This window comes from Lonchura striata, chromosome 20 (assembly GCF_046129695.1).
Source record: "Lonchura striata isolate bLonStr1 chromosome 20, bLonStr1.mat, whole genome shotgun sequence".
NCBI classification, from domain to species: domain Eukaryota; kingdom Metazoa; phylum Chordata; class Aves; order Passeriformes; family Estrildidae; genus Lonchura; species Lonchura striata.
The window spans coordinates 4,213,462-4,234,619 of record NC_134622.1 but is presented as its reverse complement, the minus strand read 5'-3'; the positions used below and the strand labels follow the sequence as shown (position 1 = coordinate 4,234,619).

The 21,158-nt window shown below is 47.3% G+C and overlaps 1 protein-coding gene across 1 annotated transcript in view; it reads left to right on the top strand.

The window, feature by feature from the left end:
* LOC110482089 (sphingosine-1-phosphate transporter SPNS2) overlaps window positions 1–20,666 on the top strand; it is a 133,604-nt gene extending 112,938 nt beyond the window's left edge. The window contains exons 11-13 of the mRNA XM_021551033.2: window positions 193–356; window positions 15,820–15,866; window positions 17,621–20,666. Of these exons, the coding sequence (XP_021406708.2) occupies window positions 193–356; window positions 15,820–15,862 (207 nt within the window). The 3' untranslated portion in view covers window positions 15,863–15,866; window positions 17,621–20,666. The remainder of the gene's footprint in view (window positions 1–192; window positions 357–15,819; window positions 15,867–17,620) is intronic.
* The last annotated feature ends 492 nt before the right edge of the window (window positions 20,667–21,158 follow it).

Sequence of the window (21,158 nt, the reverse complement as noted above, 5' to 3'; positions counted from 1 at the left end):
AGCATAAATTGCCCAGGCTCCAGAGTGGAAGGCTGAAGGGTGCGAGGGACATTCAGCTTCTGCTGAACACACTGTTCCACTTTAAGCCTGACACATGTTTGGTGGGTGGCTGCTTCAGAAATCGTGTTCCCTGCACTATTATGGTGTCTCTTTTTCATCAAAGTGACTCATTTTTTTACCCCTCTCTCTTAGATCTCCGACCTGATACGACAAAGCACAAAGGAGTCGCCGGTCTGGGAGTTCCTCAGCCTGGGCTACGCGCTCATGCTCTGCCCGTTTGTCGTTGTCCTGGGAGGGATGTTCTTCCTGGCCACAGCCCTCTTCTTCCTCAGTGACCGAGCTAAAGCTGAGCAACAGTGAGTAGCCTGGCCATTGCGAACGGGGAGGCACCACAGCCTGTTTGCTCTCTTGAACATTATGCTTGTACTCTTCCCCTGGCTTTGGCCCTTCCAGGTAAAGGATGTTGGGCTGTGTGTTAAGAACCCGGGCTCAGCAGAGTGCATGAGGCTGCACGAAGCACAGGGGCTTGGGTCATGCTGGCTGGGCATCCTTTACACGCTTCTGCTCTGGTGGATCTCAGTTGTTGGCCACATGGCTCAGAGGGGAGCACAGGCCCCTCCTTACACCCTTGCCTGAGCATGTCACAGCCCAGGCTGTGCATGGTGAGGGGCTGCTGTGTGCTGGCACCGGTGGAGTGTGAGGTGAGGAGCAGGAGGTGCTCCCCAGAGCTCGGTGGTCAAGGCTGCACCCACCCGCCTCCATCCCCAGAGCCCCACTGACCACTCTGGCAGTCAAGAACATGAGGCAAGGAGGAAGCAAGCTGTGTGTGGGAACATGTGCACTCAAGGCTTGCTATGATAAAGAGTCTTTCCCAGTCCCTTCTTGCAGCTTGGTGAAAAAAAAGCTACTGTTTTTCAGTAAAGAAACCGATTCGGATCATCTCACGGTTGGCAACTACAGTAATTCGGAAGACGCTTCCACATGACATACAAACTTCTGGGGTTAGTCTCTTTCTCATAATTGTTGAAAAATAAGAGTTACTATGTGTAATGTCATGCTGAATATGGGGGTAGGTGACTAGTCTGGGGTTGACTGTAAGTTGCCTTTGCTTTTCCCCCACTAGAGAATGGGAGCTTTGATCTACCTTAAGGAGAAGGGCCCTGGAATATCACTCTATGTGTTGTACAGGTAGAAGGAAAATTAGGGGCTGACATAAGTGTGTGAACAGTTTCTGGCTCACACTGTGTTATCAGATGGATGAAAGAGATTTGGAAGCAGTGCCACAGATGGTGCTATGGCCCTGTAAGTGCAGTTCCACCCTCCTTTTACTAGCATACATAAATACCAAAGAAAGGAGAAGTTCCTGTATAATGATATCTTTAAACATTGTGGAAAAACAAGACCTCATGTCATAAGGATGGGAAGTCCTACAGAGTTGAATTTCAGTGTGGCTTTGGGGACATGAGGTATGCCTGGTTTGTTATCTGCATACAAGGGTCTTAAATGGCAGGAAGGGAAGTTGGAGATTAGGTGCTAGGAAGGATTTCCTAAGAGAAAAAAGAGGTAAATACTACAGCAGATTATTTGGGGAAGACATGAAAGCTGTCTCTTGTTTCTGATGGCTTCCCTGGCATGGCATGAGGCAGGAAGGTGGAATCTGCTCTCCAGCTTACATTTTCTCTCCAGCTTATGGATCTGCTCTCCAGCCCTGTTTTGTGCTTGTGCTGTGCTTGTGCACATAAGCTGTACCTGCCAGTCCAGGCAGTGACCACCTGGAGACATGGCAAGATGAACATAAGTTTCTGGGTGCTCAAGGTGTTTTTGTTGCTGCAAGAAGCCAGAAGTCCTACTTGGTGTCAGTGCAGCAGATGAAACACCCTCTGTAGCATTTTCCTTTGCTCAGGGTGCTCACCTGATTATAGGAAAGCTTCTGGGCTTGTCTTTCCTGTGTTCAGAGAGGAGAGTGTTCATTCCACTTCTAACTGTGGTGATTTGTGTCCCTTTGCATCACATGTGCTGTCTGTGGCATGATAGTACTCAGGTGGTGAAGGAGGGGCCCAGGACTCTGATAGTGAAGAGTTCCAGATCACTCCCATTTTTTCAGCATGTCAAGCCCACCTGGACCTTCATGCTGAGCAGGGCAGTGTGGTACCCAGCTGTTCTCAGCCCCAGTGGAGATCTCAAGGAAGAGGGTTTTGGTTCACTCAGGAGGTGCCACAGGACACAGGCTGGTTGATCACTAGCTGGGTGACTCTGCTTGGCTGCCTGCACTGGTGTGTCTTACACAGTTGTTCTGCCAAAGCCCCAGCTTTTGCAGCAGTGTTAATGTGGGAGGGAGATCACATCCACACCTCTAATTGCTCCTGCACAAAAGGGATTATTCCTCTGTTTCTGTCTGCCCTTAGCAGCTTTGGTTGTACTCTATCCACATCCAGAGCAACCAAGCCTCCCAAACAGCCACTGCTTCATTCTTAGAAGAAAAACATTCAGATGTCAAACCTGGTTTTGTTTCTCTTTCCCTTTTAGCATCATTCCCTTTCCTGACTCACATTTCTTTATGAATTTTGTATTAGTTAGTCACAGTTATTTTGTGTTGCAAACTGGGGAGAACAATTGTCATAAATAATGGTTAACTGACGCTGTTGAGGTAGGACAGGAATGAATAGACTTTGTGCAGAAGGTTGAGAGTATAACTTAGATTTAGTTTTAAAAACATTGGTTTCTTTGTACGGTGCTTTGTGCAGACCAACTCTATTGGTCCTGCAGTGAAAACATCTCACCTATTGGTGTGCAGTGAATGACATACAGTAGTAAAACTTAACTATAAACAATGTGAACAACAAGAGAGATAAAGAACTTATTTACATTCTTTCTCAGTACTTTCTCAGTCTTCTGCCTGGTTAGAAATTTTACGTTTTCTCTTTGACTGAATCTGAGACCTACAGGTTAACAAAATAATTTCTCTCAAGTGACTCCTAGGACAGGTGCTCTTTTCAGGGTGTGCCCACTCCTATGTTAAAAGTACACTGGCATCCTGCAGTGAGATTCCTGGAGTACAGTTTCACTCAAGTTTCTGAGAAGTGAGAGTGAAATAAGAGAGAAGTAAGGCTGGAGACTGTGGAGGGACCCTTGTGCAGCAGGGTCTGTGCTGTCAGCCAGGTCCCCTGCCAGCAGCTTCAGCGGCTCCTCAGAATTTATGGAGCAGGATTTATTTGTTAGCATCTCCATGCTTGCGTGTGAGAGGAAAGGTGACAGCATTTTGCTATTAGTGGATAAAAACTCCGTGCTGGACCCCAGACTCACCGTCCAGCTCCCACCTGTCAGGCCATCTGCACTTGGCACCACACACCTTTGGCCGAGGCTGTTTTCTGCCCAGCCAGCCTTCCCCTCCATCCTACCCATTACTTGCTGGGTACAGAGGAATTTCTATTTCAGGATGCCTTGTTTTCCCTCTGCAGTCAGTCCTGCTGCTCAGACAACGGGAGTTGGAAACTGGCTTTGCCAAAAGAAATCAATTAAGCTGCGGGAATGGCGAGCACTGGTGTCACCCGCCAGAGATGAGAGCCATCCATCCCTGCCAGGGTCAGGGCACAGGGTCACCACCCCTGCAGGAACCAGCACAGGAGCAGAGAAGTGGAACACTGCTCTCACAGCCTATGGAAACTGAGCTGTCCCTGCTTTCGTTCCCACACTTCTGTGAAATGTCGTTCAGGGAGTCATTGCTGGGATTTCTGTGTTTGTTTCTTTGTGTAACCGTCTCTGGGCATTTGCTTAGAAATAATTTCTTCTTCCAGGCAGGGCAGATACCAGGATAGCAACTGTTTCCTGTAAAGCTTCCTCCTGTTTCCACCATGCTTCCTTTCAAAAGAATTTCCAGGCTTTCACACTACTTTTATCATTGCCACAATTCCTGGCACATTTTGTACTTTTTTAGCACAGGAATTCCAGTCAAGAAGGCTGCTCACAAAACACTAATGAAAAAAGTTCTTTCTATAGAATTCTGTTTTTTTTTTAAACAATTCTTTTATTACTATTTTCATGCTGCTTCAGAAGTCTGACATCTTAAAGAGGCTTTTAGAAAATGTAGTAGTGTAGGACTATAAAAAGGTAAAAGACTTTAGAAAGTGCAAAAAGGCCCCAGAAAGTAGACATAAAGCTAAGAAAGGCTGGGAAATTTCTAATAGGATAGCACATCACCCTGTGCTAATAATCCAATCATTTTGGGGGCTAATTCTATAACACAAATTTAATCCCACCAATCCAAAGTGATAAGAGAGAGAAAACAGTTAAGAATGGGTTCTGTAAGATGTCAGAGGCACTAGCAATGATAAATACTTCGATTGTGTTTTAAACCACTCAACTGCAACTCCTTCTGTGATATCACTTGACTGTGTTGTTTCTTTCCTGCTCTGTGCCTCTGCAGAGGAGACCTAAAGCAGTTATATTTTATTTCCAAACATCAGCACTCTGAACTGTACTGATTCTTTTTCTTACCTGCTTGGGGAATATTGGTGAGACCAATATTACTATAAAGCTAAATTTTAGACTCTCTGGAAGACAACACAGTCTTGCCATGGCAGAGGCCCTCTGGAGTGGATCAGAAATCTGATAATTGCACTTTTATCCTCAAGCTCCATCACAGGTACCTGTGCAGCCATTCCAAAGAGCCATTTCTAAGGCTGGGAGCAGTCCAGGTTCACTCAATAGAAGTAAAAGCCCAGCAGTGCTGAGAGTTGTGTCTGTGGTTTGTGTTCATCCCTTCCTTGTTCACAGTGTGGAGCACTGGGACAAAGAAAGCTTCACCCTGGAGGGCTGCAGAAGAAAAGCCCACATTTGGTACTTGATAGAAGCTCCATCAATAATTAGGAAAAATGTGCTTTTTTTTATTAGGAAAAGGGATTCAAAAAAGTCCTTTTCCCAAGCTATGACAACTTTTGGGTACCAGGGATATAAATCACCACGATTAGTGTGTATCAGGATCCTTTCCTGGGCAGTGAGTGCAGTGATCCTGCAGCCCTGTCCCCAGCCATGGCCACTCCCAGCTGCTGCTGAGGGAAAACCAAATTCATCTGGATTCTTCCTGAAAAATCACTCTGTGCAGATGTGGGATACTCTACTCCTCAAAGGATTTTGTTGGTTTAATTTGGAGGGTTTTGTGGTTTTTGGTTTGGTTTTTTTTGTGTTTGTTTGTTTGTTTGTTTTAACTTAATTCCTGGCTTTACACATGTAGATATCAGATTTTCTGGTTTTTTCCAAAGGTAAGAAAAGATTCTTATGATGGCTGTCCAAGTTTTGTACTGGCTCAGTCCCTCTCTGCCTGATAGAGGCTGATATTTTTGCCAAGGACACAGCAATGCAGATCAGGCAGCAGGATGCAACTGCAGTGTGGATCCCTGGTGCAGCCAGACAGGAATAAACAGCTGCACTGATGCAGCTATTCAGAACAAAAGAATTCAAGTCTTTAACCAGTGACCACTCAGCACCTGAGAGCCTGCAAGCCTCAGTCATTCACCCCTTGGTTTGCATATTAAGAATCAGGTTATTTAAACAACTCGAGCAGGTTTGTTTGTTTTTTTTTTTCTCATAAAATGAAAATTAAACATTTAATAAGAAAAAAAAATTTACTCTTAACACCTTTGATCTGATGTGGAAGCTCTTGCTGAGTAGAAGTGCTGGTGGGTCTTTCATTTTAAAAGTGGTGTGTACAAACACTAGAAAAAAATCCTCTTTACAGAGGAGATAGCAAAATCCACAAAAAGAACCATCCCTAGTCCAGCCATTCTGCTGTCTTAAACATGGCACATCTTCAAATTGCATTACAGGAAAAATGAGAATAATCCATTTTCAGGCTCTTTCTTCTGCCTCATACAGGCTTATTTTTAGCCTTTTGCAGAACTGGATATAAAATTATCTCCCAGTTCTCCTATTGCAGCAATTTGAAAGTGTCTGACCTTATTTTTGCTTTGCAGATTCTATTATGTGGGACAGGGGAAGGACTCACAGAGCTGTCAAACCTCCCTTTCTCTCATTTTTCTGTGGCAGCAGCTGGAGACAGAAAGGACCCCTCAGGTGACCAGCAAAGCCCAGAGTCCCCTCCATTAACCATTTCCCAGGTATTGAAGTGGCAGCTGACATGCTGAGTGTGCTCCATTCTGGTGGTTTGCATTGCCAAAAAGAACATTCCTTCTCTGAAATAGCTGGGGCTGTATCACAAGACGCTGGACACTTATTTTAGAGAGATGTGTCAGTGCTGCATTGAGTTTGGATTTGAGGATTTCAGGAGCTGCAAGTAGACTTTAACAACTCCAAAAAAAGGGATATTTGAGAACAATTTGCTCACTGCTGATACTCCACTGCTTATAGGGAGGAATATGATTGCTTCATTTGTTTTGACTTTACAAATGACCAATAATTAAGCATTTCCTACAGTGGTAGAAACTCACAATGCTTTTTGAGCCCAGATAAGGTATCGTTGGCCTTTAAAGCCACATGAACTTACAGCAAAAAGCCCAGATTAAGATGCAGAGGATCTGTGGTGATGGAAGGAGAGAAGCAAGCAGTGAGTTTTGAGTATCTGAGAGAGGCATGATAAAAACTCACAGACTGCAGATGGAACTAGATTAGACTATTAGATGGTTTATATGGAATCTGTGCTAAGAATACAAAGGGGAGAGGTGGTGAAAATGTAAATAGTTCTACTATTGGTTGAAAAAGCTCCTTGCAGAGCTGTTGGTTCCTCACCTTTTACTGGCCATGTTTGTAACTCCATAACCACTTAGCAAAACCAAGAATGTAACAGCTTGGGACTTGAATTTTAAGTGCTGGTTTGCTGCTGCAGTTGGGAGCTGCTGGAGTCATGCAGATGGAAAATAGCCTCATATAGAAGATTTGTTGATTTGTTGTGTCACTTCAGCCAGCCTCTGGATTTCCTGCAGGTCGAGTAGGGAGGCGTCAAAGGTCAGTGTGGCTGTTCACAGGCAGTTTGAGCTCAGCTGTGGTCCTTACACGGTGTTTGAAATGATCTGGCAGGGTTCATTCAGCAGGAGCTTTGCTTTAGCCCAGGCAGGACGGGGGCAGCTGGTGCTGGCACAGCTCTGGGACCCCCCAAGCTGTGGGCAGAGCTCTGGCTTCTCCAAAACCACCCATTCCCTGCCAGACTGACCTTCCCAGGTTCATCCCCTGTGCCAGAGAAAGGAAACAATATTCCTGCACTATTCCTAGCTACTTAGTGCTCTCCCAGAGCAAGAATGGAACTTCTCCATGTGCCTTATGCTGTAGGAGAGACAAAGCTCATTTTTCCAGGAGCTCCAGATCAAGAATTGCTTGGGAGTTCTCCTGCTGTCTTGGCTACTGACTCTGCTGTGAGCCCCAAGAAGTCAGACATTGTTCTAGAATGCTCATCAGCTGTAAAGCAGGATTGGAGGCACTTTCCCACAATGTACAAGAGGCACTGAAATCATATGCTACCAATGGACTCAGCATGTCAATTGGTGTTGGCATTGCAAAGGAGAATTCTTGGCATAGAAGGACTTTGCCATGCAGGAGGAGATTTTAAATTCTCACTGAGACAGATTCTTTGCTAAGGCTGTCCTGGCACAGAGACAAAATCTGATCAGATCCCATGCAGGTGACTGGAGCACTGAGCAGAAGGCAGCAGCCTTCCAAGCAAGAAACAATCTCTGACACAAGGAAATGGAAGAAATCATGAAAAATTCAGCCGTGCTCTTTCCTGATGTCAGAGCATTTTGCAAATGTACTGGCTTTATGAGCAGCAGTGACCTCTCCTTGTGCAGCAGGCTGCAAGGCAGCCACTGTGACTGTGGCTGTGTGAGAGCAATTTACTTGTGGCTGGGTCCTTGACCTGGGCCAGGCTTTAACCCCAGCAAGTCCCTCACAGCCACTCACTACCTGCCCCACCAGTGCATTGGGAGAACTGGAAGGATAAGAGCTGAAAAATGTGTGGGTTGAGTGCAGACAGCTTAATAGAGAAAGCAAAAGCTGCACTACAAACAAAGCAAAACAAAACAAGGAATTCACTCCCCACTTCCCATGGCAGGTGGGTGTTCAGCCATCCCCCATCAGAGCAGGGGGATCAGCCATGCCCCATCCTTTACACACAAGAAGTTACATGCAAGGACAAACACCTTCACTCTAAACATGCTCCTTTTCTCCTTCTTTCCCCAGTTTATATACTGAGCCCTGCATCATTAGGTGTGCAATATCAGTTTGGGTCTCCTGGCTCTATCTCCTCCCAACTTCCCATGGACACCCAATTCCTTACCAGCGTGGCAGGACAAGGAGAAGAAAAAGCCTTGGCTCTGTACAAACCCTGTTCAGGAATAACAAAAACATCTCTATATTATACCCATGTTCAGCACAAATCCAAAACTCAGCCCACTCGAGACACTGGGAAGAAAATTCAATTTAATCTACTCCAGCCAAACCCAGCACAGCCTGACTGACATCTTTTAGGGAAACAGGGACAAACTGTTGGAGTATTACCTCCACTGCTCCTGTAAGGAGTGTCTTAAGTGCTCTGGCTTGGTCATTCCCAAAGTTTCTGCCAGACCACTACAAGCCACGTGGGGATTGCCAGGACTGTTACAGTGGAATGGATGGATGGATGTTCCCTTGAGGTCTCCAGGCCATGCTGGACAGGGCTTGGAGCAACCTGGTCTACTGGAATGTGTCCCTGTCCATGGCAAGGGGTTGGAAGAGATGATCTTCAAGGTCCCTTTCAACCCAACTCCTTCCATGGTTCTGTTATTTCCCACACCTGGTAGCTCAGAGGTTGGTGATAAGAGATGTATCATGAGGCAGTTATTTTGGAGGATCAGAAATATGTTTTTAATCAAGTGCCATCAGGAAGTTCTATGGGATTTTCTATTTTAAGATTTAATAAGATTTAATTTTAAGATTTTTTCAATTTTTACCTGCTTTTAATGTCATGTTTTCTCTCCCTTGCCATCCAATCATTCAATCAAAAGTGAGACACTCCACTGCTCTTTTCTCCATTATTTTTGAGGATGTGAGTGTATGTTTAATGCCACAGATCTTCCGTGGCACTAGAACCCTCCACCTCAATACTGAACCCATCAATATCTGGCAGAATTATACTTATAGAGACAGACTCAGGCACAAAGTTTCAAGACCCACATCTTCAGATACTTCAGAGGTCTGTGGCAGAGTACCCCCACAGGCTGGTGAGCTCTGGAGTTCATTTCCATCCAGGTCCTTGGGACCCTGATTGGTGCTGTAAACTGCTCATCCTCACATCTGTTCTGCTGCAGCTGCCTGGGAAAATAGCAGGAAAGGTTATTGATTTTTCCTTTATGGCAGTTTTCTCCTCAGTAAAGATATGTGAAAGAAGAAAAAAGTGAAGCTGACCCATGTTTCTGCCTCTGGAGACAAATCTGCACCTGGATTAAATGAACAGATGGAAAATACTCACAGTCAGTGAAGCTTTAAGGGGCTGAACCAAACAGAGGGGGAAATATATTTGCTGTACATGATTATCATATTTTGTTTGCTAAGCCCTCTGACATGCAGGAAGAAAAGGGGATTTGAGCCAATTCATTTCTTCAGTGCAGCTGGAGGAGCCCCTGTCCCCAGCAGAGAGCTGTCACCCCACAGTGACTGAACAATGCAGGGCAAGGGCAGCTGTGCAGGAGGGCTGGGCACAGCCAGCTCCTGTGGGAGCCTTGGCATGGAGAGCTGCAGGTGCACAGAGCCCCTGGCTGGGAATAGGGCATGGGCAGGCAGCAGCACAGTGAGCACTGCTCCTGCTCCAAAGGAACTCCTCCTGTGCCAGACTGTTGCTGAATTTTGTCAGAGTTCTCTTAGCATCCTTTTCCTCCAGCAAACTGACCTCAGCTCCATCAACAGCCCGTTCCTGCAGGCTGGATAACCTGTCAGATGCATGAGGAAGCTCAGCCTGGACTATTTTTAGCTGTGCCATCCTATCCTTGTGCCACTCATGGGGAGCCCTAGGCTGATGGATCACTGTTGCTCTCCTTCCCTTTCAGTCCCTGTTTCCAGCTGCAGCCTGCTTGGAGTCTGGAGTTCTGCAGGAATTCATGTTGTCAGTCACATCTTGTCCCAGAATTCCTGACTGCACCATCAAAACAGCTTGAGGTCAGTCAGAGCAGGAGCTGCTCTCTGGGAGCAATCCTTGATTCTGCTGTTCTTACTGAGGGTAACAGGTCATAGTGAGGGTTAATGTTCTGCAGCCTTTTTTGGGGAGGAGTTGGAGGCTGTGGCAGCTTGCTCAGCATCCCAGGAGAACTGTTGTGGAGCAGGGAACCAAAGCCATCTCCTTCCAGCTGCAGGTGAAATTGGGAACTGGGCTTAGCTGCTGCAGGGCAGCAATGGCTAACCCAGCTAACCTGCTGCACTGTTACCAAAACTCTGGCATGAAGGGCATAGAAGGTACACACTTGAACTGGAGTGTCCAGCCTGCTGGGTTTGCTCCTCCTGAAGTGTCTGGTGAAAAGGTGCTGCAGGACTGGGACCGGTGTTTGCACTCAGAGTGTGGCAGAGTCCAGCTGAGAGATCTCTGGTTTGTTTTGGCTTCTGCAGTGAGCAAAACAGTGAAAGAACAGCTGTGGCTTTGATTTGTTACAGGGGCTGCTCCAGCTCTCCTACTCCACACCTCTCTCATGAGTTACCTGCAGGAATTAGTGGTAACAGCAGCATCAGTGCTAATCCCTTCCTGTGTTCACAGATCAGTTGATAAAATTCACTCTTACAGCAGGTGTGGAGCTACAAGTGACCATCCTTAGCCTCCGTTTTCCTTTTCCCATTTGAGGCTCAATCATCAGCTCTGAATGCTGCTGTTTCAGTAGCTGGAATTTCAGACTGCTGCATCTGGCTGGGCTGCTCATCATCCCTGAGGCACGGGTGGAAGGTGGTGTTGGCTCTGATGCAAAAAAACACCCTTTAACTGGCTGTATTTGAAAATTGATTTGCTTTTCATAGATTAAGGCCATAAAGTCTCCTTACCTTTCAAGGATGTCTGGCTGTGAACTTTTCATCACCTAAAATTTCAAGCTTCAGTGTGTTTACGAGGCCTTTTGGAGATGTTTTTGACCTCCCAGCATCTGAGGAAGTTCAGACAGGAGGAATCTGCTGGGGGCTGCTGTTAGTGACTGGTCCCTCTGTGTCCCTTCCTAAAGCACTGCTTCAAACAGGCACTTGATGGCACATTGCAGTAGAAACACAGAATTCTCTCCACTGAAATTAAGGAGAAGGATCCTTAATCACTGGCAGGAATTGCTGCTAAATCCAGTGGTCCAGCTGTACTAGCTGTAGCCCCTGGACTTCTGTCTGCTGAATGAGGTCCAGCTTGACAACTCAGTACTAAAACCTCCTGCTCAATAACTCAAAAACTGATTTATTTTCACTTTGGAAGGACCCTACTGGAGCATTTTATTGCTGGTTGTAAAAACTAAGTGATGTTAAATAGAGTAGACTGTAAAAACCAAGACAACATTTCCTAATGTGCTTCTCAGATACAAAAGCCAGAGTCTGGCTGGTTTAGATAGCAAGAAAACTGGGCTTTGCAAAGCTGCAGGATACTGAAATACAGGTGGTGTTTAACTTAGGCATGGAACTTGACATGAACTGGGCTGGCAGCATTCCCAAAAGCTTTCTGTAAGCACAGCCTTGGGCACAGCAGTGCTCCCCACACTGAGGTGTGTCCTCCTTCCTGGCACCCTGCTGCTGGCTGGAGCTCAGGGACAGAGGTGACACGTCGCTGGAGCTCAGCAGGACAGTCAGTGGCACACACATGCCACCAGTGCTCCTCACAGCTGGAGCAGGCAGGTGAGCAGTGGCTCTGGCTTCTCCCCTTGCTGGCCCAGGGAGGAGAGAAGGTTCTTGCACTGGATGTAGGCAGCAGGAATTCTTTCAAACCCCTGGCACTGCCCAGCAGTGCTGGCTGCACTACAACCTGTAATCTCCATTAGCTGCTGGCCTGGGGAGCAGCAAGGCTGGAAGGGACAGAGCATCTGGAGAATAATCCTGCCCAGTTCCTGAAATAGAGCATGGCTGACCTGTAAAAGATGCTGGCCAGTCATCTGTTATCTTAAATTGGCTGTCTTGTCCTCATGCAGGTCTCTAACTGGCCGAGGTGCAGTGAAATTAGATCCATTTTACGTAGCATAAATATTTAACAGCTCTAGAGCATGTAGTTTAATATTAAACAGACAGACTTATAAATACTTCAGAATTATAGATGCTGTCACAGTACATGGAAATTACCTGATAGGAGCTAGGAGAAATATTTATGTTTTACAGGAGAGGAAGTGGTGGAGTTAGAGAGAATCAGCCACATTTTTAACTGCTAGAGGAGTCTGTAAAAAAAACCCAAAAAGTTGTACAACTTCTGTTCTTGAAAGGCAATGTGGGTGAGTTTCCTCCTCCAGAAATAATAGACTGGTTCCCACCCTACTCTCTTCAAGGAATGAAAACATTCACAATATTAAAAAAACACTGCAGAGCAAACAGAACAATTTAGGAGCCAATGTTCATTGATCCATTCAGTGTGGGATTATCATTATTAGACAGGCAAATGGTACTTAATGAGGGATTTAGATGCTCTTGAGCCATGTTATTTTAAGCCCATGTACTACATTTTGCCACCTAAGAGAGTTTAAAATTTATTATTTGAAGGTTTGCTGTAAAAAAGTACACAAAATCCCACCTGACCCATAAACTGAGCCCCGCTGCCATTGGTTGTGGCAGTGACCACTGTCTGCAGCATGGGGCTTCAGGGGGATTGAGGAGGCACTGTCCCAAATTTGGGGACTATTTCAGTTCTCTCTCCTGTCCACCAGTTTCCTGTGTGATCCCTGAAAGTCATTTCTCTCCCCAGCAGGTTCACAAGTCATGTGCAGTCTAATTTCCCATCAAATCTTGAAAAGCTTTTCAGGATTAGCACCTCCAGGCCGCTTTTCCCACCTGTGAAACAGAGATAAAGCAGAACTTGAGAGAAAGGTGTCAAAATAAAAGGGGGGTACATTTTTTCATAGGAGGCTGAATTCAAGGACGAAAGTTGTGTCTATTCCCAGTTGTGTCAGCAATGCAAGTCCATGCTCAAGTCACAGCAAAACTAACTTCTTTTGTATATATCCTGTGTCCTCTAAGAACGTGGAATGATGTGGCAAGAGCTAGGACTTTCAAACATTATGGCTCACTCAAACCTCTGGAGTTTTAGTGTTCTGTGATAGGTTTGTGACATTCCATAGCTTGCTTCCTAGTTTGGAAGTTGGCTGTAGCATTCCCAGGTAGTTTTCTCTGATGTATTCTGCACAATTCCAATGTTCAATACAATGTGATTTCCAGTGCAATAGGGTTACCAAGAATGGGACTTGTATGAAGAAACTTGGGTCAGCTCTTCCATCAGAAATATTTCTGTTTGTAGCCTGGAAAAGCAGAAAAAGCACAGAGGCTTCTATGCACCTTGGAGACCTGTGGGGTTGGTGTGAAGTTAAGAGCTGTGGGCTGAACTGGACCAATTCCTGATGTAGAGATTTCTTGGAAGGTGTCCCCTGAGTACTGATTAATTTTTATCCTGGACCGTGTTTGAATCCATTTCAGTGAAAAAGAGTGTTCTGAGTCAGGTACTGTCTTGGTTTGGAAAGACAGGTGTCTGCTGAGGAAGGCAGGAAATCCCCTGAAATGGAAAAATGTAAACCCCTTCCCTCCGAATTGTTATAAATTTGTAATTAAGGGGGTCTCTCAGGCAAAAATATGGGACCAGGAACAACAGTTCTTTATTAGGGAAGAAAATAAAAATATAAACAATGCAGTGAACCAAAACAACACTGAGAGTCAGAACACAACCTGACCCCCTGTTGGACAGGGTGTTGGCAGCAGTCCAATTGGAATTATGGCTGCAATCCCTGGAGTGTCAGGTGTGGTTCTGTTGGAGCAGTGATCCTGTAGAAAAGGGTGCAGTCTTCTTCTGAAGAGGTAGCTGTTCCTCTGGGAAATCCAGTGCAGGAAAAGCCATGCTGGTGTTCCAGAAAATCAAGATTATATCCAGGTAGGAATGCTGGGCTCCTCCCTCTGGGCAGAGCACCTCCCAATGGGATGTTCTAGTTCTTATCAGTCATGCATTGACACTCAGTGGCCCATTATCAGCAGGTGTCTCCCCAGAGGAAGGATTGATTGTGGAAGAGATAAGGAAAACTGTTCACTTAACACAAGACAACTGCAGTACAGATGGTAATAGAATGTATCTTGCTTCTCAATCCGGGACAGGTACAAAGTGTGGTGAAGATCCACAACTAAGTTTTAGTGTGTCCAAAAGAGTGTGATGCTTCCTGAGAATTTGTCACCTGGCAGGGCCTCAGGCAGTGGCAGCTGTGTGATGCTCCCTGTGCACCTGTCCTAGGGTTTCACTGATGCAGAGAAGCTGCCTTTGACAGCAGAGGTACAAACCACTGCTGGGGCAGGTTGGTTCTTGCTTTGAAAGACAGGTGTCTGCTAAGGAAGGCAGGAGCCTCCCTTGGAATGGAAAATGCAGCTCCCTTCCCTCTGAATTACTATAACTTTGAAATTACGGGGCTCTCAGGCAGGGATATGGGAAACAAGAGTTCTCTTACTCGAGTGTGTGTGTACAAGGCGAGCACAGAGCAGCCCCAGCCCCTTTTTTTTCCCATCCCAATTCTTCCAGTGTCTCTGACTTTCCCAGAGAAACCCCCAGGTAAAAAAAGAGCAGCCAGCTGGACCCCTCCCCTGAGCTCTGCCACTTCTTTTGTCTCTCTTAATACCTGGTCATTATTGTCTCCTAGCAGCACATATAGCAGAAAATTCTTGTAGAGAAATAAAAAGTCCTAAACCACAACACTGGCACAGCCAATCTTCATTGGTAGGTGGAGACTCTCCCTTTGTAACTCAATTTATGTTCCTGCTGCCCAAGTACAGCCAGAGAGCCCTCGGGTAAAGCCCTCACACAGCCCCATCAGGGCAGGTCTGTAGGTGTGCTGGGGGTTTCCCAGTGAGGAAGAACTCGGGTGTTCCCACTGAGGTCAGTGAGCAAGTTCCAAAGGTCTCGGAGGGTGAGGATGACACCTCTGGCAGTTCCCACGGGCCCTGCTCTGTGTGTCACTGTCAAGGCACTCACTCCTGTCCCTGAGTAACAAGAGCAGCATGGGAGGGGACAGGGCAGGAGCTGCTGCTGAGGAAGGTTGAAATTTCCAGGGCCTGTGCTGCAAGGACAAGCAGGAGGTGCAAGGGATGGACTTGGCTGGACTATTGCTGCTGTCCCACAGAGCAGACAGGAGCTCTCCCCTCGCTGCCCTCATCCCAAGAGCTGCAGGACAGCTCCTGCCTGGTGACACAGCAGTCCCTGCCACACGCTGTCCATCACCCAGGAGCAGGTGCCTGGAACAACAGCAGGTCTTCAGGAGCTGCAAACTGAAAGACAACTCATTTTTTCTTAATTTTTATCAGTGATGACTGTTTACATTTGTGCTGTCAGGCTGAAGGACACCAACAGCCACTGTGCAATCTTGTACTGGCTTAGGGAAATAGTAGCTACCTGGATGCCTTTGGGACATTCCCAAATCCTTGTCAATTAGTGCCAGCAGTGTTATTTGGCATGTTCCAGCCATTGTCAGCACTGCTGACAGGCACCCCTGTGTGACAAGGTTTCAGCTTTATACCAATTGTGGAGGACAGTTATTAATGTCCCACTGCTTTAAACACTGTTAAACAACCAAAACCTGGATTTAGCAGCCTGGTACGTTATTAGGGATCCATTTCTTTGCTAATTGCAGCTCTCACACAACACTTTTGTTTTCTCTTCACCAGGGTGAATCAGCTTGTGATGCCACCAGCCTCTGTGAAAGTCTGAGACGGTGAGTGACCCAAACCAGCAGCAGGTTTCAAGCTACAGCTTTGCTCCAAACCCCTGTCAGCCCATTTCTTTCCTTATGAAATGCAGAGAAGTTTCCTTAGCCAGCTCTGGTGTGCACCTTTGCTGCCCTCAGCCCAGAGCAGAGCAAATCAAGAACAGGGAAACCAGGGCTCAACTCAAGTGTCCTTTGTGGCATCAGGTTGCTTCCAGGTGTTCCCTTCTTGGAGCATAGGAGCCCATGTTACCCATGTCCCCTTGACCACCAGGAGTGTGACTGTCCCAGGCCAGAACTGAAAACCTTTTGGTGTTCACAAAACCTCCTGCTGCCCTGCTCTGGGTCAAACATGGGCTGCTACCAAGCCACCATTTCTGGCACAGTCCAGATTTTCTGCAGAAAGTGTTTCCTGGCAGCACCTGACCCTGTTGCTGGGCTGTCCCCTCTGCAACCCTCGATGCAGGGTGACACCTCTGAGCCACAGGGACCAGGGACCTTCCCCTCCCTGCTGCCCACCCTGTCTCTTGTGTCCATGCTGTCCTTATCACTCCCCCACAGCCACAGCACTGCTGCTTGGAGCTGCCACAAGTGATAAACACTTCCCAGCATTTTACTGGAGCCAAAATTAATTAAAGCAAGTTTTTGAAGAGGAGATTTCTTTCCCATAAATTAAATGCATTGAAAGACTAATCAGAAAATCAGAACTCAGAAAGACACTTCAGAATGGCCTTTTGAGGGAAAAGACTTAATGCAATCTCTAGCACAGCAGATGTGTTATTTCCACAGAAGGGAGTGGATTTGGGCATAGGGCTGCCTGGAGTTTGCAGGCTCTGGGCTGGATGTGTAGTCACACAGTATTATTTAACAGTAGCTTTTAGATAAAATTGGAGGGTTTTTTTTTTCAACAAATCCGGGAGGAAATACTTGGTGCTGTTGCTGGAACTTGCCTTATAAACCAGTGGCTTATAAACCTCACTACCTGTGTCCTGGGCACACCAAGGTTTTCACTGCACTTTCATCTTTTTTGGTTAATTTTTATACAGCTTGAAAGAAACCAGGGCACCATCACAGGGGAATTTTTCTGTAATGCAGCAGCCACTGATTTTTAAGGTCGGGGCAATTTCCTGCATGACATGGAGCATTGACCCTCTCACAGGAAATCCTGCAGTGAGAGAACTGGTTATCCTTGTCCCATTATCTAGGAAAGCAGCTGGCTGCTAGAGAGGCCACCAGTGGTACCTCAGCAGGGAGGAGAGGTGCTGACATGCTCCTTAAAGCCAGCACGGGCCACCAGCAGTGCCTGCTCTGCCCTGTCAGCAGCACACCGAGCTGGGCTCTGCTGAGCTGACACATGAGCTGGCCTCTCCAGGGACAGCCATTTCTAAAATGACAATTCAAGGCACAAGACAGTCCCTCTTTAGTAAGCTGAGGGGGTCAAAAACAGTCCACAGAAATGGAGCCTGTCGTGCTGAGCTGCTTCAGCCCACAGCAGGAGCAGCTGTGCCTCCACGTTGCCCTTAAGGCTCCACGGGAGCTACAGCTGCAGTCACCTCCTGGAGCAGGCTGGGCCAGGGTCACAGTGCATCTGTTCCCATTCCAAATGGCTTCAGCACATCCCCAGGTGCTGCCTCCACCCTGGGCAGCTTTGCCAGAGACCAGGGGTCTCACAGCTGGCCCCACCACCTCAGGAGCTGGGCTGCACCATCAGCAGTCCATACCTGGAGCTTCCCCAGTGACCACCTTCTGTTCCCTGTTTGCAGCTGCCAGTGAAGGCAAGGACACGTGGACTCCGGCTCCCACCATCCCAATGTCAGTCTGGAAGCCCTTCTGTGCTGGCTGTCAGTGGATCCTTCAGCTCCACACCACAGAGGGGGTCTCTGCACCAAATCCCTCCCTGCAGCCTGCGGGGTCAGGCACCGGGAGATGAGCAGGGCAGCCGGGAACGTGGAACGCGAGGACATTCCCGGGGGCCCTGAGCATGGAAACCAACTGTCCACTGGACCCAGGAAAAGCTGCCCAAGTGAGCAACTGTAGATTGTGTAAATGGTTTTAGTTGTAGCCAATGAAGTCCACATTGTTTGTAGGGCAGCTGGTGTCCTATGGAATGCTGCTGCTCTGCCAGCACTCCCACTCCCACAGACTGCACTAGTTGAGGACCTGTTTTGTACATCACCTTTTCTTTGACACTGAAGGCTTGATTCAGATTATTATTTTTTATTTAAATATGTTATAAGATGCTTTATCTCTGCTGGAGACATTAGATGAGATATATATATATATATATATATACTTAGATAAAGTTTTTATTTAAACATTTGAAATCTGAAGCTGCCTGTGCAACCATAGCAGACATGAGTAACGTCCATAGCTCTCCTCCTCTCAGTGCCCTGGTGCCAGGGCCTGCAAGGGCACCACAGGAAAATTTCCAGTGGGTGACCTACCTGTCACTGAGACTGAGCAGTGGGACAGAGGAGAGAGTTTCACTGCACTGGGTATGCTGGTGGTTGTCACAGAAAGGCCCAGAAGAACGTTGGACAGAAATCCCTACAGGCTCTAGAGTTTTCCATATGCTAAATTCAGCTTTCCTAGGAGGTTAAAAAAGGTTTAAAAGCCTGTGGGCTTTTAAAATACCAAAATCCACCTAGCTGAATGGCTGCACCTTGGGCCTGGGAGTGCAATACTGCTGTGCCAGTGACCTCATGCTTTGTTTACATGATGCCATATCACTCAGACTGTCAATGCTAATTCTCCCTGCCAGTATCCCAGAGCAGGCAGCTGACTCTGCCTTCAGAGCAGTGTTGGGTTCCTGCACACCCAGCTGACCTGTCACTGGGGTGTACTTGTACCTTTACAAAGGTGCCTTTGGGGGCTTTCAGACAAGGCTGGTGCCTGAGCTGGGTTAGGCTCAAATGCAGGAGCAGGTCATGGTGCCATTCCACTGCAGTCTTGTTTCCTGGACCTGGCCTCCACAAGTGAAATTTGGGCTGTGTCAGCTGGATGGGGGAAGGGGAGCACAGGTCCTGAAGAGAGCAGGGCAGTGGCTCAGCAGGCCCCCATTCCCTGTGTTCTGAGCCCTCTCTCACAGTCCAGATCCCCCCTCCAGCTCAGCACAACTTGAGCAGGTGGCAGCACCTCATTCCTGTGCTCTTGGCTCACAAGTGACTGCACGTGGGGTCCAAGGAGAACTAAATCAGCTCAAGAAATGTCAGACCAGGACTAGATGTGAGTTAAGGCTGGAGCTGCTGTCCTGGTTGTGCCATAAGCAAGGTACTGTTAGCAAATCTGGGTTTATCTCCCATTCCCTGCAAGGATGTGCTGGGACCTACAGCACAACACTGCAGCAGAGATGGTTCCAATTCCAGCTGCTCACCCATAGCAAGTCCCTGCCCAGGCTGGGGATTCCTATAATCCCATGAGCCTTTCCTCCTCCCCAGACCTCACAGGACTCCTCTGCAAGGATTCTGTCACCTGAAATTCCTGAACAATAGCTCTAAGACTTGCCTGAAGAACCAGAGCCAGAAGTGTTCCTCTAGTGCCTGACCAAGCAGGTGCTAGAAATAACAAAGCAAAGCAAATCCCAACAATGCTTCACTTCCTACCTCATGCCAGTATTTACACTCAGAGGGGAAACATGGCCTGTAATCTGGGAGCCAAACATTTGGCTTTATAGGCACATGAATTTCTGATTCCCATTAAGACATTCCTTTTTAAGCTGTTTAAAAAGAAACAAAAAGCAACCCAACAATCAGTCATTTCATCTCAGAGACCAAAGAAGATTAACCACATTTTCTAAATTGCTTTTCTGATAGGCTCTCTGTTGTAGCATTTATTGTCAACAAAATGGAACATTTCTGCTAAGGTTCAGAGATTAGGAATTCTCCTTAAACTTAATTCTCAGGAGTCAACAATGAAAAGGGAACTGAAGTGTTCTGTAATGTCACTGGCAGTCCTTGTTTGTGACAGACTCCAGTCCCTGTCAGAGCTCAGTGCTGGTTTCACCCTTTGTGCACATGAAGTGCTGTGGATTCTGTTTAAACAAGGACAGAGGGAAGGGAGCAAACAAAGCAGTGAGAAACGAGTCCTACCTTCACCACAGGATCCCTGAATCCCTGCTGCCACGTTCCAGGCTAAGAGAGGGAGGCTCAGGCTTCTTCAGATCCTTGCTGCATTCAGCAGGGTCTGTGCAAGTGTCCAGAGGCACCAGGGAGGCTCCAGCTGCCCCTCAGTTAATCACGAGGGTTTTCTTCTACTCCACTTCATAAAGGGGATTTTTTTAAAGCATTAACTCCCCCCAGCTGCTCCTGCACTGGCAGTCAGGTGGATTGTACACACTGTGGGAAACTGAGGCAACGGGACCTGCCCAAAGAGGCAAGAGAATGACCCAGCAGGCAGCAAGCTGCCATCCCAGGTGGCTCCTGCTGCCAGCGCTGCCAGGGCAGGTCTGCGTGGGCCCAGGAGCCTCTCCCCTGACAGCCAGGGTGACTGAACCCCTTAAGTGTCTGGCTGTGCTCTGGGAAGCAGAGTTCTTCCAAGCTCCACCCCAAATGCTGTTCTCTTCTCCATTGGCTTTATTGTCTGGTAAACCAGCACTTACAATCACTTTTACTACGTGATGTATGGGAGTATTAGTGTATTTTCTTGTTATACAAGGGAGGAGTATAAAATAGTTTTCTGATTTCTTTCAGAAGCAAATTACTATTTTATTTTTGAAGAGCAATTGATTGTGAATCTCAGAGTATAAAAAAAAAAAGATAAGCCAAATATATACCTTTATGTAAATTAAGAAATAAAAGTATTTAAAATGTACCCCCTGGCTTCTTTTCTTGTGTCACCTCTTGGCTGTGCACTCCTGTGGTTGCTGCCTGCAGGGCTGGTCCCTGGGATAAGGATGCTCCAAGCTCCAGCAGCCACGGAGCTGCCAAGAACTTCCCTGGACACCAGCCTGCCTGGAGTTTGTTGAGAAATAACAGCAGGAGCAGGGAAGGTGGTGGATTACAGCCTCCTGTTCCCCAGAGCTGGATCCAGCCAGGATCAGAGCTGGGGAAGGAGTCCCACACTGCTCCAGCCCCATCCAGGCCCCTCACAGCACAGCTAGAGGACCTGGCTGATGGACTGATGGGGACGGGTGGTGTGGGAGCCATGGGCTCAGCAGGATGGACAGGCAGGCAGGAAATGATTCCCAAGTGGCCCCACAGTGGGCATCAAGGCTGCCCTTCTCCAGTGACCCCACAGCAGCCACACCCACCAAGCTCACAGGATAAAAGCAGAGGGGGGCTGCTGCAGCTGCCCCGGGAGCCC